We start from the raw sequence: 18,880 nt of genomic DNA on the forward strand, positions 1-18,880 counted from the left end.
AAATAAACAAACAAACAAACAAATAAGCTCAGTTCATATCAAACAACTTCTCAGAAAACCTTATCAGTCTGCAGTAGCTTGCTATTAAATAGGAACATATTCTAATTTTACAATTTTATTTGCCTCTGTTTCCTTTCAGTCAAACTAGATAAAAGTGGGCTCTTGATAATAGAGCTTTGTCCTAAGTCACTTGTAAAATTCCAAACTCCCATCAGAATCTGATATTTATATCTCTATCTGAAGTGCTGTTACTGTGGTCACTGAACTGTCACCACTGTCTTTTTCCTCTTTACCACTAGAAAAGGTTTTTGAATAATCAACATAGAAATGGCTTTTAACACCACCTAAGTGTTAAGGTCCATGTGATGCCAGGTTGAAACAAGCAGAGCTATGTTGGCTGTGGATGCTCAGCCAGCATCTAGAGGCACACACTAAGTGACACACTCCCAAACAAGAGCACTGCAGAAAGCCTGGTTCAAATTCTTGCTTCAGCAGAATTCAAGTTTCTAACATGTCATGTATCTTTGTGTGATTTGCATACAGTCAAAACTCTATATGATTTAGCCCTTAAATGCTGATTTTGTTTACTGTTCCCTAAAATGGTCCAAGCTTTCCCACATCTGGCCATCTTCCACAAAGTATCCTCTTTCTATAATGTCCTCTCCCACTACACAAAGTGAAGCCCTCCTCATTCCCCAAGCTTCAACTCAGATTTCACATTTTCCACAAAGCCTTTCTGGATCCCTTCGCTGCAATCATTCTCTACTTTGAACAAATATAGTACTTTCTCTGCACTTCTTGTCACCTGTCACTGGTTTTATTCTGCTTTATATTATCATATTTGTTTACTAGCCCTATACTCTCCAACAGATCAAAGGCTTAACTCTATACCCTACCTTTGAGAGAGAATTTTATAAATACTAAATACACAGAAATGTGTTTGCATTTAATTAAATCTGGATTTGTTTTTTCTATTTGACAGAAAGATTTAATATTGCAACATCAGAGACCACCATGGTTTTTTAGATCTGATTGTGAATTATGACCCTCAAAATAATAATTAGCCCATTGTTTTCCATTTGGAGGTTCAGAGAAAACTATTAAAATATATCTGAATGGATGGCTTTGAGCAGGGAAGAGAGATTGCCCACAAATGTCCACACAAGGCATTCACTATTCTACTATGCAGCCCATTGGCCCCCCTAAATTTAAGCAGCAGAATTCTGTAAAGCAAACTTTCTTGAGCTTCAGTAAAGAGTGAACAGATTTCCTGAAACAAAGATTAGGACACAGGAATTCAGTGCCATTTCCAGGTGAGTTCCCATTTAAAATTTAGCTTTAAGTAGCAAGAAGTCTTAGAATAACTGGGATATTTCAGTGCTTGCTGATCAGAGCAATTGAAACGAAAGCTACCTTTGAAAACTGAAGCTGTGTGATTATAATATCTACATCTGCTTTGATTCTAATATGAGCTTAATTTCTGCCTAGAATCACCCCAAAGACATAATAATGGTTTGCTGGTGATGGGCAGTATACACACAGAGCACTATGGAGAGAAAGCTTTGGCTTCTATTAGATTGAACTATACAAAATTGCCAACACCCTATTGTTTTTGACCGATGAAAAGTGACATTACATACAGTTCAAACTACTATTTTTTAAACTCTAGTATTTCATATTACTTTTAAGTTATATTCTAGAAATGTTTGATTTGTAACAAAAAGAATATATAGTCCTTAAGGCAGTGAAAAAAATGGATCAGGGATTAAACGAACGAAAAGACAAGCTATGGAAGAAAATACTTAGAAATATATATCTCATAATGCACTTGTATCTAAAATATACAAAGAACTCTTAAAAGTCAACAATGAGAAAACAATCCAACTTCCAAATGGGCAAAAGATCTAAACAGAAACCTTCGTAAAGAAAATATATGTATGTTAAATAAGCATTATATTCAACTTCATTTGTCAGTAGGCAATTGCAAATTAAAAAAACAATGAGTCACCACTATGAACCTATTAGAATGGCTAAAATCCAAAACAATGACAATGCCAAATGCTGACAAGGATGCAGACAACAGGACCTGTCATTTGTTGCTGGTGGGAATGCAAATAGCACAGCCACTTTGTAAGACAATTTGGCAATTTCTTACAAAGTTAAGCATAGGTTATCATCGGATTCAACAATCACACTCCTGGATATTTACCGAAATAAGCTGAAAAGTTACGTCCACATGAAAACCTACACCCAAATGTTTATAGCAGCTTTATTCATAATTGCTAAAACCTAGAAGCAACTAAGATGAGCTTTAGTAGATATACATAGTACATCCATACAATGGAATATTTTTCAGCAATAAAAATAAATGGCTTATTAAGCCACAAAAAGATATGAATAAATCCTAAATACATTCTGCTGAGTATTGAAAGAAGCCAATCTGAAAATTCTGCATACAATATGATTTCAATTATGTGACATTCTGGAAATAATGAAAACAGCAAAAATATAGCATTCTGGAAAACTATGAAGATAGTAAAAAAAAAAAAAAAATCAGTCATTGCCAGCAATTTATGGAAAGGAAGAAAGGAATGAATAGGGTGGAGCACAGAGGATTTTTAGAGAAATGAAAATATTATTCTGTATGATATGGTAATGATGGGTACTTGTCATACCTTTGTCAAAAGCCATAGAATGTACAATATAAAGAGTGAGCCCTAATGTAAACTATGGGCTTTAGTTAATAATAATGTATCAATATTTGTTCATGAGGTATAACAAAAGTACCAGGCAAAATGCTAATAACAGGGGAAATGGGAAAGGTAATGATGAGAGGGTATATGGAAATTCTCTGCACTTTTCGCTTAATTTTTTCTGTAAACCTAAAACTGCCCAAAAAATAATCTATTAAATTTTTAAAGGCTACACACCATACAATTCCAACTATATAACATTCTGGAAAAAGCAAAACCAAAGAGAAAAGACTGCTGGTTGGTAGGGGTTTAGAAGAATAGGAGGACGAACGAAAGGTAGAACACTGGATTTGTAGGAAGTGAAACTATTCTGTCTGCTGCTGTAATAGCAGAAATGTGACATCACATATTTGTTAAAATCTACAGAACTAGGCGACGCAAGAAGTGAACTCTAATCTAAAGTATAGGCATTAGTTCATGGTGTCGATAATGGTCATCAGTTATAGCAAATGTACCTACCACACTAATGCAAGATGTTATACTAGGGGTAACTGGGATAGATGTATAGAAATTCTGTACTTCTTGCACATTTTTTCCTGTAATCCTAGTACTCCCCTAAAAATTAAAGCCTATTTTTAAATTTTTTAATGTATCAGGGACTTCTTTATTAAGTCTGGTATGTGTTTCAATTAAGAAACCGTTCAATGTAAAAATTTCAAGTCATAAGAGCTAATACTTTAAAAAGCTCCAGTTAAGAGAAGGCAGATAAACAGAAAAAAAAAAAAAAAAGTCTGTCTTACTTAGAGAAAAATAACAGAGATATATTCTTGCAAATGTAGGCTCTATGTGATTATACTGTATCTCTTTTTCTTTCATCTACCCTAAGGTTTGGAGGCAGATATGCTGTTCTAGAAAAGCCACATCACAATTTTTCTCTAGCTGATTTGAAGCTATTGATGATGTTCTCATTATAGGGTTGATGGAAAGCTTTAGAAAAGTTACAGTAAAATGAGAAGGGAAAATAAGGGTAAATGCCAAAATCCTGTACAGGGATCAGAGAAGGCCTAACTCCAAGAATTTCCACTTTCATTATATTTTCATTTCATTGGTTCCGTTTCAAATCTTCCTTTGCCATCCTTTCAAAAGCGCCTTTTATTTCTTTAAATATGTTAAGCAGACTTATTTTACATTCTGAAAGTCTGTTCCAAACTGCAGTCTGTGGGGAACTGATTCTATAGTGTGTTTTTTCTATTAACTCTTGCCAGCGGTGGCTTATTTCCTTAGGCATTTGGGGAGAGGGGAGTTCTTTGCTGTGAATTTGTGGTTCTTATGCTCTATTTGTGGGAACTCTTTACTATCTAGATTTAAACCGTGTTCTTCCAGAGAGGTTTCTGTTTCCTCCAACCAGAAACCAGGAGTGCTGCCAACCTAAGACCATGGCCAACTACACTTTCAACTTTGAGGTTTTTTCAGACCCTGTAAGTAGTGTGAATTCAAACTCAAAACCTGCCTTCAAGCAGGCTTATCGTTAGGAATTTTCATGGGAGACCTTTTTTTCCATTCCACTCCTAACCAAAAGCAAAGACACCATCCCCTCTCCACAGGTTTCTTCTAGTTCATTCACTAAATTTTTAATAATTTGGTGAACCGACTCCATGTAGGAGTTCTGCTTTGACCTCCTCAGCCTCAGGCCCTGTCTCCTCAGCCCCCTACACAGGGTCTGTTGAGATCCAGGCTCTAGCCACTGAAGATCAACAGATACCTCAGGGACAAATGTGGGCTTTAGGGGTCACTTACCCCTCACTATCTTCTCATTTCTGTCCTTTTCCTGCCATACTTTATTACTTCAAAAACAAATACATCATCTGCCATATTTAGGTTTACTTTGAAGATGAGCTTCTCTAAATATCTAGTGGTTTTTTTTTTTTGTTTGTTTTTGTTGTTGTTTGTTTTACCCTAAAATTTGACTTTAATAAGGGAAAGAGGTTAGATACAACATTTGGAAAAGTTTAGGGCAACAGTGTTTGGGGGCTCTGATGTGGAAATCATTGCATGTAAATTTTAGGCGATTGTGCTGATGCCCTCTTGGCTGACTTTCCTGGGAAAGCCTTTGCCTCGTCCTTAGGTTTGGAGAAAAGAAGGGAGTGGGGTTTTGCTTTTTGGTATGAGGAAGGGAGCCCGGGAAGAGAAAGGCGGTCTGTCATCTCCCCCCTGCCCCCAATACTCTAAGTATGAAACTATATATAATGTACAATCTCCGGCAGTATTTCTGTTTGTTTCAGTCTTTTCAGACTTGATGCCATGGCCAGGGAAACACCAGTTCCACACAATAAATCTGGTTCTGGTCCCTGGCCTCCACACAGATCCCTTTGATCTCACATACATCAAACTCTCAGCTCCAGGTCCTTTTGTGTTTCTATTGCCTTGCACGTGTGTTCTTTGGCATGCCACAGAAAGATACATCTTGCTTTATTATATTATGCTGTTTTCTTAAATTTTCTATATGGTTGGAGCCAAGGTAAGTACAAACTTAGGTGAATACATGAACTTGACCAGAAATCAACATTGAATATGTTTTTAAAATAGAACTTTCAAGGGTGCCTGTGTGGCTTAGTCAGTTAAGTGTCTGCCTTCAGCTCAGGTCATGATTCTAGGGTTCTGGGATGCAGCTGCACCTTGGGCTACCTGCCCATTGAGGAGTCTGCCTCTCCCTTTGCCCTTCCCTCTGCTCAAGCTCTCTCTCTCTCTTTCTCTTCCACTCTCAAATAAATAAATCTTTAAAAAAAATAAATAATAAAAATGAAATAGAATTTTCAGGTCAATTTTATAGACAGTTTTAGGAATCATATGTGTTTTTTTTATAGTAATTATTTTTTTTTAATTTTTATTTATTTATGATAGTCACACACACAGAGAGAGAGAGAGAGAGAGAGAGAGGCAGAGACACAGGCAGAGGGAGAAGCAGGCTCCATGCACCGGGAGCCCGACGTGGGATTCGATCCCGGGTCTCCAGGATCGCGCCCTGGGCCAAAGGCAGGCGCCAAACCGCTGCGCCACCCAGGGATCCCTCATATGTGTTTTTTTGTAAAACATTAGCATCTTGGGTCAGTGGCCAATGGTATCATGTTAATAAGACAGAATGCTGACATGAGTTTTTTTAATTTTAGTATAATTAACATATAGCATATTAGTTTCATGTGTAAATATAGTGATTCTACAATTCTACACATTACTCAGTGCTCATCATGCTAAATGTACTCTTAATCCCCTTTATATATTTCACCCATTCCCCCACTCACCTCCCCTCTAGCAACCACCAGTTTGTTCTCCAGTTAAGAGTCTGTCTTTTTGATTGTCTCTTTTTCCATTGTTCATTTGTCTTGTTTCTTAAATTCTACATATGAGTGAAATCACATGGTATGTCTTTTTCTCACTGACTTACTTCACTTAGCAATACATCCTCTAGATCCATCCATGTTGTCACAAATCTGAGAGATCTCATTTTTCTTTAAGACCGAGTAATATTCCAGTGTGTGGAATATGTATATATATATACATATATATATACATACACACAGACACCTTTCTCTTCATCTATGGATAAACACTTGGGTTGCTTCCATATCTTGGTACTGTAAATAATGCTGCAATAAACAGGGGAGCATATATCTTTTCGAATTAGTGTTTTCATTTTCTTTAAGTAAATACCTAGCAGTGGAATTACTGGATCATATGGTAGTTCTATTTTTAGTTTTTTGAGGAACCTCCATGCTATTTTCCACAGTAGCTATACCAATTTGCATTCCCACCAATAGTGCACAAGGGTTCAATTTTCTTTACTTCACCAATACTTGTTATTTCTTATGTTTTTTACTTTAGACAACCTGATAGGTGTATAGAGAACAATAATTTAATAGATAAAGATCATCCTTATCCAGTTTACTAGAGATGGAGGTCTCTATAGTTCCCCATGATATACAGGAGCCAAAGAGCTAGAAACCAAAGACCAGGGCAGAACCCAGTGATGGTATCAAGACATCACTATGTAGTAAGAACGTGGGTCCAGAAGCTACAGAGTAAAGGCAAAGAAGGGAGAAAACAGCCACATCTTGGTGACTGAGATCCAGGAGGTAGGGTGCTCAGATCCATGGGCTCAACATCAGAGATCAGAAACAGGCCTACACTCAGCGCTCCTCCAAGTGTGGTCTGCTGGCCAGTGTTGATCCTCAAACTGTCACAGGTCTGCTATGCAGTAAGAAGTTATGCCAGAGTTTAAATCAACTATTTCACCAAGCAAGCTTTTCCTGATGAAATAAGGAGTACATGCACTTACATTCTGGTAACATTTCCTTACCCCCCCCCCCCCAATAACAAACAGTTGTTTGACTATCCACATTGAAATCACTGCTTTAGATAATCCCTGCTTTGGCCAGAGATGGCCTTAGATGGTAACAAGAAGTAGATCTAGGATCCTGAAGATCTAGGAAAAAACCAAAAACCTGACTGTAGCTTGTTAAGAAGAAACGAAAGGACTAAAGACTACATATGAACACAAGTAACATTCCCACTGGAATAAATTCAAGAATTTATTATACTAAACAATACTAAAAATGACCTTAAGTATTAGAAAAGAAATCAAACAGTATTACTACCACATGTTAACAACCAAATAATAGGTAATTTCAACCTCTAAAATTGTCAGAAGTTTTAATTATTTATGCATTCTAATTTTATGTCAGTACACGCTATACTGGCTAAATGTGGGGGGCATATTATAATCTTTACAATACTTACTTAATTTTATATAATTATACTTAATTATATCCTTTAGTAAGATATTATTTATTACTTGATATATGTACATGCTTTTGTTCCATGTAACCACATCCATAGCACATGGCTTCAACCAATGAACTTTGAAAATCAATTCAGAATGCAAAAGGTGAGCTATGCTAAAGTCAAACTAGCCTCATTATCTATTACTAGAGACTCTGCTCAACAATAAAGGTTTTTAAAATCAGGAAATATTCTAGAACAGGTTTGCCACCAAAATTTTCATTTTTAAGATGATGTTCAAGACTTGCACAATACCTACAGCTCTGTAACAATATCAAGTCTTCATTATTATAGTACGTGTGCAGAATCATAGTCCAGAAGAAAATATCCTTAATAATTTTTATAATGTTTTTATGCAGGCAGAATACAAGGTATATATACATATAACCTCTCATTCCAAAATAAATTTGAGACTGAAATCTATTAATGTATTTTGTGTTTTTAAAGTGATGGTTGAAACAAAATAAGTTAATAAAAACACATCCAATAACCTTTAATATTTTATTCCCAAAGCAATAAAGTGAATTGTGCTTTTAATTTATTCTACAATATATTTTAATACAATACATAGTTGATAGCTTTAAAATGGTTGCTAGCTCATTTACTCATTCTAGAATAATTCTCAAACACCAGCCATGCACCTGTAACTGCCACATACTATTTCACAACCATTAAATAGTACTATCCAGTTGCAAAAAATTTTATCAAGATTTCTGCATCAGATGACACAGAAATAGGTGCTTCCAAAAATTCTATGCTCAACTGTTTTCAAAATGTGTTTCTTTTTTATCTGGTTTTGAGAATGGATAGTTCAAGGTTTGCTCCACTGTCAATATGCAACCCCCACTATCAAAATTTCACAACCAAATATCTTGCATCATTATTGCACACACCTGCCAACACCTACAGAAGGAAAAGTAAAGGCTGTAAACTCTACAGAAATACCAATAATTTATGTGCCAATGTTATCATTATTATCATCCATCTTCCCAAAAGCTGTTACAAATGACAAAGAAAGACTAAGTAATTTCTGCAGTTCTGAACAATGACACCAAAGAGCGAGTATAATTACTTTTCCAACTCAAGCCTTAGTTAATGCATAAATACCAAAAACACACATCTTCCGGTTTAACCACAAACATATCAGGTTTGTTTGGAGTTCCACTGTATTTGGGAAAGATGCATAAATGGTTGGTAACAGTTTAAAGGCTTTAGAATGAAGCCCATGTTTGTCTGTGGCCCCAAACCTTCACTGAAAATTGGCTGATCAGAGCAGGTGTGCCTTAGAGCAGCTGGATGTAACAGAAAGCTCGAGTGTCAAGAGTTGGGGATTGGCACAAGTCTATCACTAACTAACTGTGAGTCTTGGAAAAATCATTTAGCTATTCAAGACCTCGGTTTCTAATCCATAGGACTGGCCCACATGACCTGTAAGGACCCTTCAGCTCTCACATTCTATAATTCTGATTCTATGGCATGTTTAGTAATTGAAGGTAGACCCTCCACCATTCACTGAGCAGAAGAAACCCTCTAGTCTTCTGATTAGGGTCCATGTATTCTTATACTAGGTTAAACGGCAAGAGCATGTCGAAATAAGAATCAGAACACAAGGATTTATCATCTTTTGTGAACCACATTCTTATCCACAATGCTCAGCAACAAGGCTTAGAGTGCTAAACATTTTGATGCAGTAATGACAATGCAGTTCACCAAACAAGGCCAAGCTCAGTGGTTTCCAGGAAACCGAAAAGAGAAAGAATGTGGAAAGAAATAGCAGAGACTTCAAATGATGAAAAAAATGAATGAAGTTCAAACTGAGAATCAAAAGAGACACAATAAAGACCTAAAAAGGGTGGTCAATGTATTTAGAATGATTGGAACCATGGAAAGCTTCTGCTAACAATACTAACAAAACATCTTTGAGAATATTTTATCACTAAAGCAGTTCATGAGATGAGATCAAATTGATGATTCTTTCTTGGAAAATGAAAAAACTAAAATTGAATTCTTCTGATTTGTGAAATCTAGATTATTATGCAACTTCATTAAAAGCATTTTTACTTAATTCTAGTAGTTAAAGATGTTCTTTATTTGAAAAATAATTCCCTTAGTCTTATTACCACAATGGAACACTCAATACCTCTGAAAAATTAAACTGAAAATGAATTATTACTTTATTTAAATTAGTCAAGAAGACTATTGCTACATTAAAGGGTTAAATTATATATAAATAAAACAATGAAATAATAAAATTACTTCAATTATGAATTTCTTTCTTTAGGAATAAAGGCAATTCAATAGAAAGTAAAAAATAATAGAACAAATAATAGAACTAAGCTATTAATATTTATAATCTATTTCCCCTCAGATTTTGTCAGTATATATACATATATATATGTATATATGTATGTATGTGTTACATAGTTAGAGTTGATACTTATAATCTATCTAGAATTTTTATTTTTTTGTTTTGGATCACTCATTTCCAACTAAAAGTCCTTTATTGACAAAATCCATATACTTGTCATTTTTATTATCCTACCATGGTATTAAATGGGTAAGACTGTATAAATTGCTTTGACATTCTATTTGAGAGCCTTTAAGTTCTTTCTTACTTTGTTCAGTTTGGTTTTCCTTGGCTGTTATTTCTTCATAAATATTCCTAGAAGTGGAATTATGCAGGTCAAAATAAAAATAATGTCACAGCCATGGCTATAACAATTGACCAATTGCTTTTCAGGGGAAAAATAACCAATTTAAAAAACTGCCAATATCTAGTTATTTATGCAAAAAATAAAAAAACACTAATTCAAAGGGATACATGCACCCCTATGTTTAAGGCAGCATTATTCACAATAGCCAAATTATGGAAACAGCCCAAGTGTCTACCAATAGAGGGATGGATAAAGATGTGGTATATATATATGTATATGTACACACACACACACACACACACACACACACACACACACACTGGAATATTATTCAGTCATAAAATAAAGAATGAAATCTTGCCATTTACAACAACGTGGATGGATCTAGAGGGTATAATGCTAAGTGAAATAAGTCAGTCAGAGAAAGACAAATACCATATGATTTCACTCATATGTGGCATTTAAGAAACAAAACAAATAAGCAAGAAAAAGAGGGAGAGAGAGAGAGAAACCAAGAAACAGAGTCTTAATTATTAAGAACAAACTGGTGGTTACTAGAGGGGAGGGGGGTGGAGTGATCGGCGAAATAGCTGATGGGGATTAAGGAGGATACTTGTGATGAACACCAGTTGTTGTATGAAAGTGTTAAATTACTACATTGCACACTTGAAACTAATACTTCACTGTATGTTAACTACACTGGAATTTATTTTTTTAATTTTTTAATTTTTATTATTTATTCATGAGAGACAGAGAGAGAGGCAGAGGGAGGAGAAGCAGGCTCCATGCAGGGAGCCTGACGTGGGACTTGAACCCGGGTCTCCAGGATCATGCCCTGGGCCGAAGGCAGGCACTAAACCACTGAGCCACCCAGGGATCCCCCTACACTGGAATTTAAATTTTTTAAAATTTTTTAACTAAAAAAATTTCTTCATCATAAAAATAAATAGCTAATAATTTGATAATGTTCAAATATTGCTGTTTCCACTTTCACACCACTCCCAATAGCATATAATTATATTGTATTTATCATTATCTTTGTTGGTCTGATATGTGTATTGTGCCTAAAGATTATTTGAATATTAATTTTATTTTATTGTTTTTTAAAGATTTTATTTATTTATTTATTTATTTATTTATTTATTTATTTATTTGAGACAGAGAAAGAGAGAGAGCACAGGTGGAGGGGAGGGCCCAAAGGAGAGGGAGAAGCATACTCCTCACAGAGCAGGGAGCCTGAGTAGGGGCTCAATTCCAGGAATCAGGGATCACAACCCAGTTGGAAGGTAGATACAACCAACTGAGCCACCCATGTGCCCCTAAATATGAATTTTAATCTCTGGTAAGATTGAACATAATTCTTTATGATGAATCACTCTATTTTTGTAAGTGCATGAAGACAGTAATGATCCTTCATATATATCAATCCTTTCCATATTCTGAAACATTGATTCTACTTACAAATGCAACAACATGTATTTTATGGAAAGTCTGGATATAGAGAACAGTTATAAAAAGTGAATTTCCTTTTTTTGCTTCCCTATCCATGCCATCCCTACTAAAAGTAATCACTGTTTAAGATTTGTTATATATTGCCCCTGGATTTTTCTATAACTTGTTTTAAAAATAAAAATGGAATCCTATTGACTATTATCTTAAGCAACAGGATCTTTTCCCTGAATACTGTATCACAGACATCTTTCCAAGATATATAGATCTACCTCATTCTTTTAATAGCTGTCTGCTATTCTATTCTATGTTTATAATAATAAGTTGAGAAACCAGATTGAAGAAGGGCAAAGAGGTCCCTGCTAATACCTGAGGCAGTCATGTTATGTTTGTCTCCTTTCTCCATTTCAAGTATGGTCTCACAGGTACCACCAATTCTCTTGTTTCCATGGTCCTGCATTGCAATCACCCGACCTCTCCACACCCCTGTTTCAACTCTGGACCCATTTCCTCCATTCTTGGTGGACTGCCAAGGGAGGTTAGAGGAGACCCAAGCCCCACTGGCTGGCTCCGGGTCACAGCTAGGGTTTCCAACCTTAGCGGGGCTGTCTTCACTGTTCACCATTGCTTTTCTCTCCTCACTGTGTCTATTCCAATCCTTCCCCATCCTGTTTCAAGGCCCATCCCCATTCTGCCCTCTCATTCCAATCATATGGTTTGATCTCTAATCAAATGACTAGTTAGAGAACATGCAGGTATGACCTCTCTCACCTTATCTTCAGCTCCAAACCTGCCTTTCTAGGCCTATACTTCTCTCCTTTCAACCGTAATCAGTAAAAGGGCATCTTGATTCTTTTCTAAGCTTACCCCTCCATCTTCAATCTCATCCTCTCTGTTATATCCTTCCCTTGTTATCATAGAAACAACCATATGTAAGTTCCATCTTAATAATGTTAATAATAAAAATAACAATTATAAACATTTGTATAGCATTTAAAATGTGCCAAACTCTGTTCAATGCACTTTACATATATGTTAACTAATTTAATCTTCATAACAGCCTGTAAGGTAGGTAACTATAACTATCCCATTCTACCAATCAAAGAACTAAAGCAAAGAGGTCAAGAGAGCTGTCTAAGGTCACACAGCTAGGAAGTACAGAGTTGAGATTCAAACCCAAGCAGGCTACTCCAGTGTCTGGCTCTTAACCACTATGTCCCATGTATAGAAGTTTACGTAACAGAACTACAACCCAGGGAGGTAATACAAGGCAGAGTAGGTTTCAAAGAGTGGATGGGCAGAGAAGCCTGTAGAGCACCTAAAACAACAGAAAGTGACTCTCTGAGCTAGACAGGAAAATCAGGGGATAAGTACCAGGGACATCATATGGCAAATGATGGAGAGGTCTGTGGGGTTTGTCTTGTGCTGTCTATTCTATGAATACAGCTATTTTTATTTTCTCTTGATTCTATCATCTCAAATTCTCTCCATACAAGTAGTTAGCTGGACAGAGGAACTCTTATAGTCAAAGCCAAAACTGCTAACCCCATGGGAACCAACCAGGCAAGAGATGAGTGACTCAGCACAATTCCTACCATGTGTGAAGAGCTCAAAGTGCAGCACCTTCACACATCTGCCGTACACAAGCTGCCTGCCTGTGCTGGAGGTGACCGAAACTATCCAGCCACTCTTTTGATACTTAAACCCTCTCTATTCACTCCAGCCTGGAAGATCTTGCCCCACACACACCAATCCCACTCAGATAATTCTAACTCTTCCTTAGTATTTACCAGAAATTGTCTCTTCATGGCCTCCCAATCACCATGCTTTTCCTAAGCTAGCAAAGATTAAACTAATACTTCAAATGACAGTCCTTTAAATATCTTTGGAAAGGGAACATGGTGTGATTTTTCTGCCAAACCATCCCCTTCTTCCCCACAACACACACACACACACACACACACACACCTCTTCTTTATCAAGCTAAATCAATACACTCAGTCCCACCAACAATCCTTCATATGACCTGGTTTTAAATCTCTTCCTCATCCTTGTCTCTCTACTATTCATATGAGATCCACTCTACTATCCAAATAAGATCTACTATCCATATAAGATCCTTACCTCTCCCATAATATGTAGTATAGCAGATACATTATATTGCTGACTCATAGTGAGCAAATCCTAAAGATCTGTTTCACATATGCTACTTCTAGCAGCCATGGCTCATCTTTCCTCTCTTTATGCAGCTGGTATTCATGACTCCTGTCTGCCCACTAAAGTTCATACTACTTTTGTGAGCCTCAATCCCATTTCATTGTGTTACTCTCCCAAGCTCCTAATAGCTGGATCCACTGACACCAGCAATACCATTACCACCTTCAGACTAATCCAGATCCCACTTCCTCAATCAATCTTGAGCAAGGCAAATGTGCATTCACAGCCTCAGCCTACATCTGAAACACAGAATTAGGTCACTTTTCCAGGGGTACTTGGGTTGCTCAGTCAGTTAAGTGTCTGCCTTTGGCTCAGGTCATGAGCTCCCATCGCATCAGGCTCCCTGCTTAGCAAGGAGTCTGCTTCTCCCTCAGCCCCTCACCACCCACCCCCACCCCACTTATGCTCACTCTCTCAAATAAATAAAATCTTTTTCTTAAAAAAGTTACTTTTTCAGCTTTTACTGACAAAAATCAACCCTGAATTCAGGTGGTTCCAGGACTAACCCTAAGGGTTCTTTTTTTTTTTTTTTTTAATTTTTATTTATTTATGATAGTCACAGAGAGAGAGAGGCAGAGACACAGGCAGAGGGAGAAGCAGGCTCCATGCACCGGGAGCCCGACGTGGGACTCGATCCCGGGTCTCCAGGATCGCGCCCTGGGCCAAAGGTAGGCGCCAAACCGCTGCGCCACCCAGGGATCCCCCTAAGGGTTCTTACATTGACCCTTCCCCCACTTTATCCCTAGTGCATCCCTAAAATTAAGTATGAATTTTTTATCCCTAAATCACCAATTCAATGGCCACAGATTATTGCTTTCACCCAAATCACTGACCTTGAAACAATGTTCCATTGTAATAGGAAGAATAAGACAAAACTGCAAAATTACCCATTTTCTGAGATATCATTCAGAAAACATATTCTTTGGTCTATAGGTAGCAGGCTAATTTTTTTCTATATGTGAAAAACAATCTCACATTCTCCTAAAAAGTGTTACTGAACTTCCAAAAGTAACTTTCAATAAAATATTTAAATCAATTAATACCAAACAGATGGTAAGCACACATACTATGCTTCAAATACTACAAATAACATCATTTTTTACAAAAATATGCCAACAATCACAGGCAAAAGTACAGAGGCCATCTAGCCCCTTCCTTGATTTCAAATAAGAAAACCAAGTCTCTAAGAGACTAAGTGACTTATTAAAGGTGTCAGATTGGGATCCCTGGGTGGCGCAGCGGTTTGGAGCCTGCCTTTGGCCCAGGGCGCGATCCTGGAGACCCGGGATCGAATCCCACATCGGGCTCCCGGTGCATGGAGCCTGCTTCTCCCTCTGCCTGTGTCTCTGCCTCTCTCTCTCTCTCTCTTTCTCTCTCTCTCTCTCTCTCTCTCTCTCTCTCTGTGTGTGTGTGTGTGACTATCATAAATAAATTTTAAAAAATTTAAAAAAAATTTTAAAAAATAAAGGTGACAGATCAGGCCACTGACAAGCTTGAAACAAGGACTCAGTCTTCCAGATTCCCAATCCATAGAAATCTTTAAGGTACAATGGGCTTTACAAAGTTTGAAACAGACACAGTATCTACCCTAAGAAGTACACACATATAGTAAGTACACCATGTGATCCATAGAACATTATGAAATGCTAAGCAATTAAAACATAAAATGATACAGATCAACACTCATATGCCTTTACCATACCAGTTTCTCCAAGTGTTGACTATAAAACAAAAAGTTGTTAAAAGCTAATCATTTTAATCCTCTCTCTTCTACTTAATAGCTACATAAGCTTGAGGAAGTTACTCAACCTTTATTTCTTCATCTGGCAAATAAGGATAGTAGTGTTTACCTCACACAGTGCTTACAAAGACTACATAAATTAGTAAATTACGAAGTACTTGGAATAGTACCTGCCACTGCAGGCACACACTGCTCTTCTTTACTTATGTGTTATTCTTTTCCACTTAGATAACAATCAACTCTTGATATTTATCATATCTCTGTAAGTCTAGCCAACTTTCACATGACACTGGAAAAAAAAATATGAGATTTCCTAAAGGACCCAGGTTTTGAGTCAAAAATTAAATAACAGTAGAGACATGGGAGAAAATAATGGATACATGTCCATTAGGCATAAGACAAATGTTCAGAAATCAGGAGAACTTGACACCTGGGTGGCTCAGTGGTTGAACATCTGCCCTCAGCTCAGGTCATGATCCTGGGGTCCTGGGATCAAGTCCCACATCAGGCTCCCCACAGGGAGCCTGCTTCTCCCTCTGCCTGTGTCTCTGCCTCTCTCTGTGTGTCTCTAATGAATAAATAAATAAAATCTTAAAAAAAAAAAAAAAGAAATCATGAGAACTTAATATGGAGAATGACAGGCTTTGCCTGCCTTGGATGGACAGTTATGGGGCGAAAAATACAACGGTTTTCAAAACCAGTCAAGCCACAGACATTTTATTTATCACATCAAGTTTTCAACACCCCATCACCACCACCACAACTACCACCAAGAGCCTCTTTACACTCCCTAACCATTCTTACTTCCTCTACTTCTTCCCCGTATTAACAGATTCAAGGAGGAAAAAAAACCCTAGAAAACAAAAATGGAGGTTTCCCTGAAATATAATTCCCATTTAATCTCCCATGAATTATAAAGAGAAGCACAATGCATTAATTCCCCTTCCATCTGCTGCCTGACAAGCTTTAGGTAGACCTGGCTTATCTATCTTCTACACTCTGAGTTAGTGCTGCTATCCATGGCTGGCAAATGGTTAAGAGCAATTCAGCTGCACATGATCAGAAGGGGTGAAAAATCTCAGTGAGGATCAGTGTGCACTTTTGGAGAACTCTAAAGGAGATCAGAATTTAATCAAAGTCACTTACCTGATGCTTACACCCATGCAACATCATATAAAATGGAATAATGAGAGAAGAGACTGACCAGGTTTAAGTGGCTAGACAGGAGGTGACAGGAGGGTGATAGAAGCAAGGACAAAAAGGAGAAGATTTTCAGAGTCATAAAGAACTGTGGCAAGATATGACAGCAAATTAGACATACTGGTTAAAACTTAACGAGGCTTGAAGATCACCCAAGATAATAGGATTTAGTAGGAGACAGAAAGTAGGTACTGCTGGCAATTATGACAAGACCAGCTCTGGGAAAGAGGATATAGGTAGAATCACAAGTTTAGCCTTGTCATATTTAATTTTAGGTGAAAGCCAAGAATCCAGTTGGAAGCGTCCTCTGGGTAGCTGGAAAATCATAACATTATGGAGCATTTCTAGTAGGTTCAGAATATCAGCCAGCTCACAATTTCATTGATTTAAGAGCTTTCTCTCATTAGCAATAATATGTCTTTAAATGACAAGCACTTAAAAACATGAAATAGGCACAAGGAGGATTTAGAATGTATTAAAATTGAGTAACATTATATTATGAATTATGAACAAAAAGTGGGAGCATTTAAGCTGTAAGTTCAACATACAAAGATGATTTTACCGAGAATAACTACCAATTTTTTCCATTAAAAAAAAAAACATTGATGTCACTGTCAGGCAGTGAATATTAGGAGTATGGATCATTATTCTGACCTCAGGTAGTATTTCACGGGTTTATTATATAACATAAAGAAAGTACAATACTACTTTAAGTTCTATGAATCAAATTTTTAGCTTTTATTCAAATTCTCACTGACAAATCCCCATGTCAGTTTTCTTGACGGACTTAAATATAGAAGCAGTCATAAAACAGTCAAAGGAAACTGGAAACTTTTTTTAAGACAATCACTGCTTATAAAGTTGAAATAAAAAGACATACCACACTCTCCTTCAGCTTCCTTAGTTTATCATCTATCTCTCTCAGCCGGTTTTGCTGATCCCGTTGCTCTTTGGTGTTCTGAAGCACCTTTTCTCCTGGTGTTATTTCCATATTTCTATCATCAACATTAAGGTCAGGTTCCTAATTTAAAAAAAAAAAAAATTCATGCACAGGCTGAAAATGTAGTATCCTACACCACTGCAAAGCAATTGAGCTTTGAAGACTGGTTTTGCTTCTCAAACAGTATTTCTTCCCTTCTGAATGACATTCATAATTCTCCAGATTCCTCCTGTTTGAGGGGGAAAGGTCCAACTGTACACGAAACAAGTAAGAAAATAAACTCAGTCATCCAGAAAGCAAGACATTAGAGTGAAAAGAACAGTGGCCAGGAAGCAGCATCTGGGCTCTGGTCGCCACTCTGGACTTAAAGCTTAAGATCTTGGGCAAATCATGCTTTCTCTGGACTCCAAGTCTATCATATATAAATGACAAGAAAAAAGTCCTGCCTGTCCCTGCTATAAGAGACCAAGGTTTAATAGCAAACCGGACTTGGCAAAGTCAGGAGTTTTGAATCCTGGCTTTACCTGGTTCCTGACTAAGATAGCCATAGGGAAATCAGACCCTGTCTGAGTTTCAGTTTCATCATCTGCAAAATGATAATATCTAGTGCCTAACACATGTGAAAAGAATAAGAACTACAGGGGCGCCTGGGTAGCTCAGAGATTGAGCATCTGCCTTCAGCTTGGGGCATGGTTCCAGGGCCCTGGGATCAAGTCCCGCATCAGGCTCCCCTCAAGGAGCCTGTTTCTCCCTCAGCCTGGGTCTCTGCCTCTCTCTCTTTGTGTCTCTCATGAATAAATAAATAAAATCTTAAAAAGAAAAAAAAAAGAATAAAAATTACATAGCGAAATTTTATCAGCAATATTTGAAAGGACAGAACCATAATCTCCCAAAGTTAATATTATTTCTAAGTGATAAAAATGAGTATTTTCTTGACAATTAAGTTGGCCTTATATCTCTAACTAAACTTCCCACTTCTCTCCCACAGATCTCCTACTCTGTGTTGCCAAGCAGGGGCCTGACACAAATGTCATGTTTGAAGTTGCTCAAACCAGAATCCTCCCCCATTCTCACAACTTACAGATGACTGGTTGCCAAGAAGAGTCACCATCTCATCTTCTACTAGCTCTTCATCGAGGCCCTCCTCTTT

The 18,880-nt window shown here is 37.1% G+C and overlaps 1 protein-coding gene across 1 annotated transcript in view; it reads right to left on the reverse strand.

Annotated features, from left to right (window-relative positions):
• Positions 1-18,880, reverse strand: part of FSIP1 (fibrous sheath interacting protein 1) — a 189,055-nt gene that overhangs the window by 111,876 nt on the left and 58,299 nt on the right. Inside the window, exon 9 of the mRNA XM_055316794.1 lies at positions 17,671-17,811. Coding sequence (XP_055172769.1) covers positions 17,671-17,811 — 141 coding nt within the window. The remainder of the gene's footprint in view (positions 1-17,670; positions 17,812-18,880) is intronic.

Source organism: Nyctereutes procyonoides, unplaced genomic scaffold (assembly GCF_905146905.1).
Source record: "Nyctereutes procyonoides isolate TBG_1078 unplaced genomic scaffold, NYPRO_anot_genome, whole genome shotgun sequence".
Lineage (NCBI taxonomy): Eukaryota > Metazoa > Chordata > Mammalia > Carnivora > Canidae > Nyctereutes > Nyctereutes procyonoides.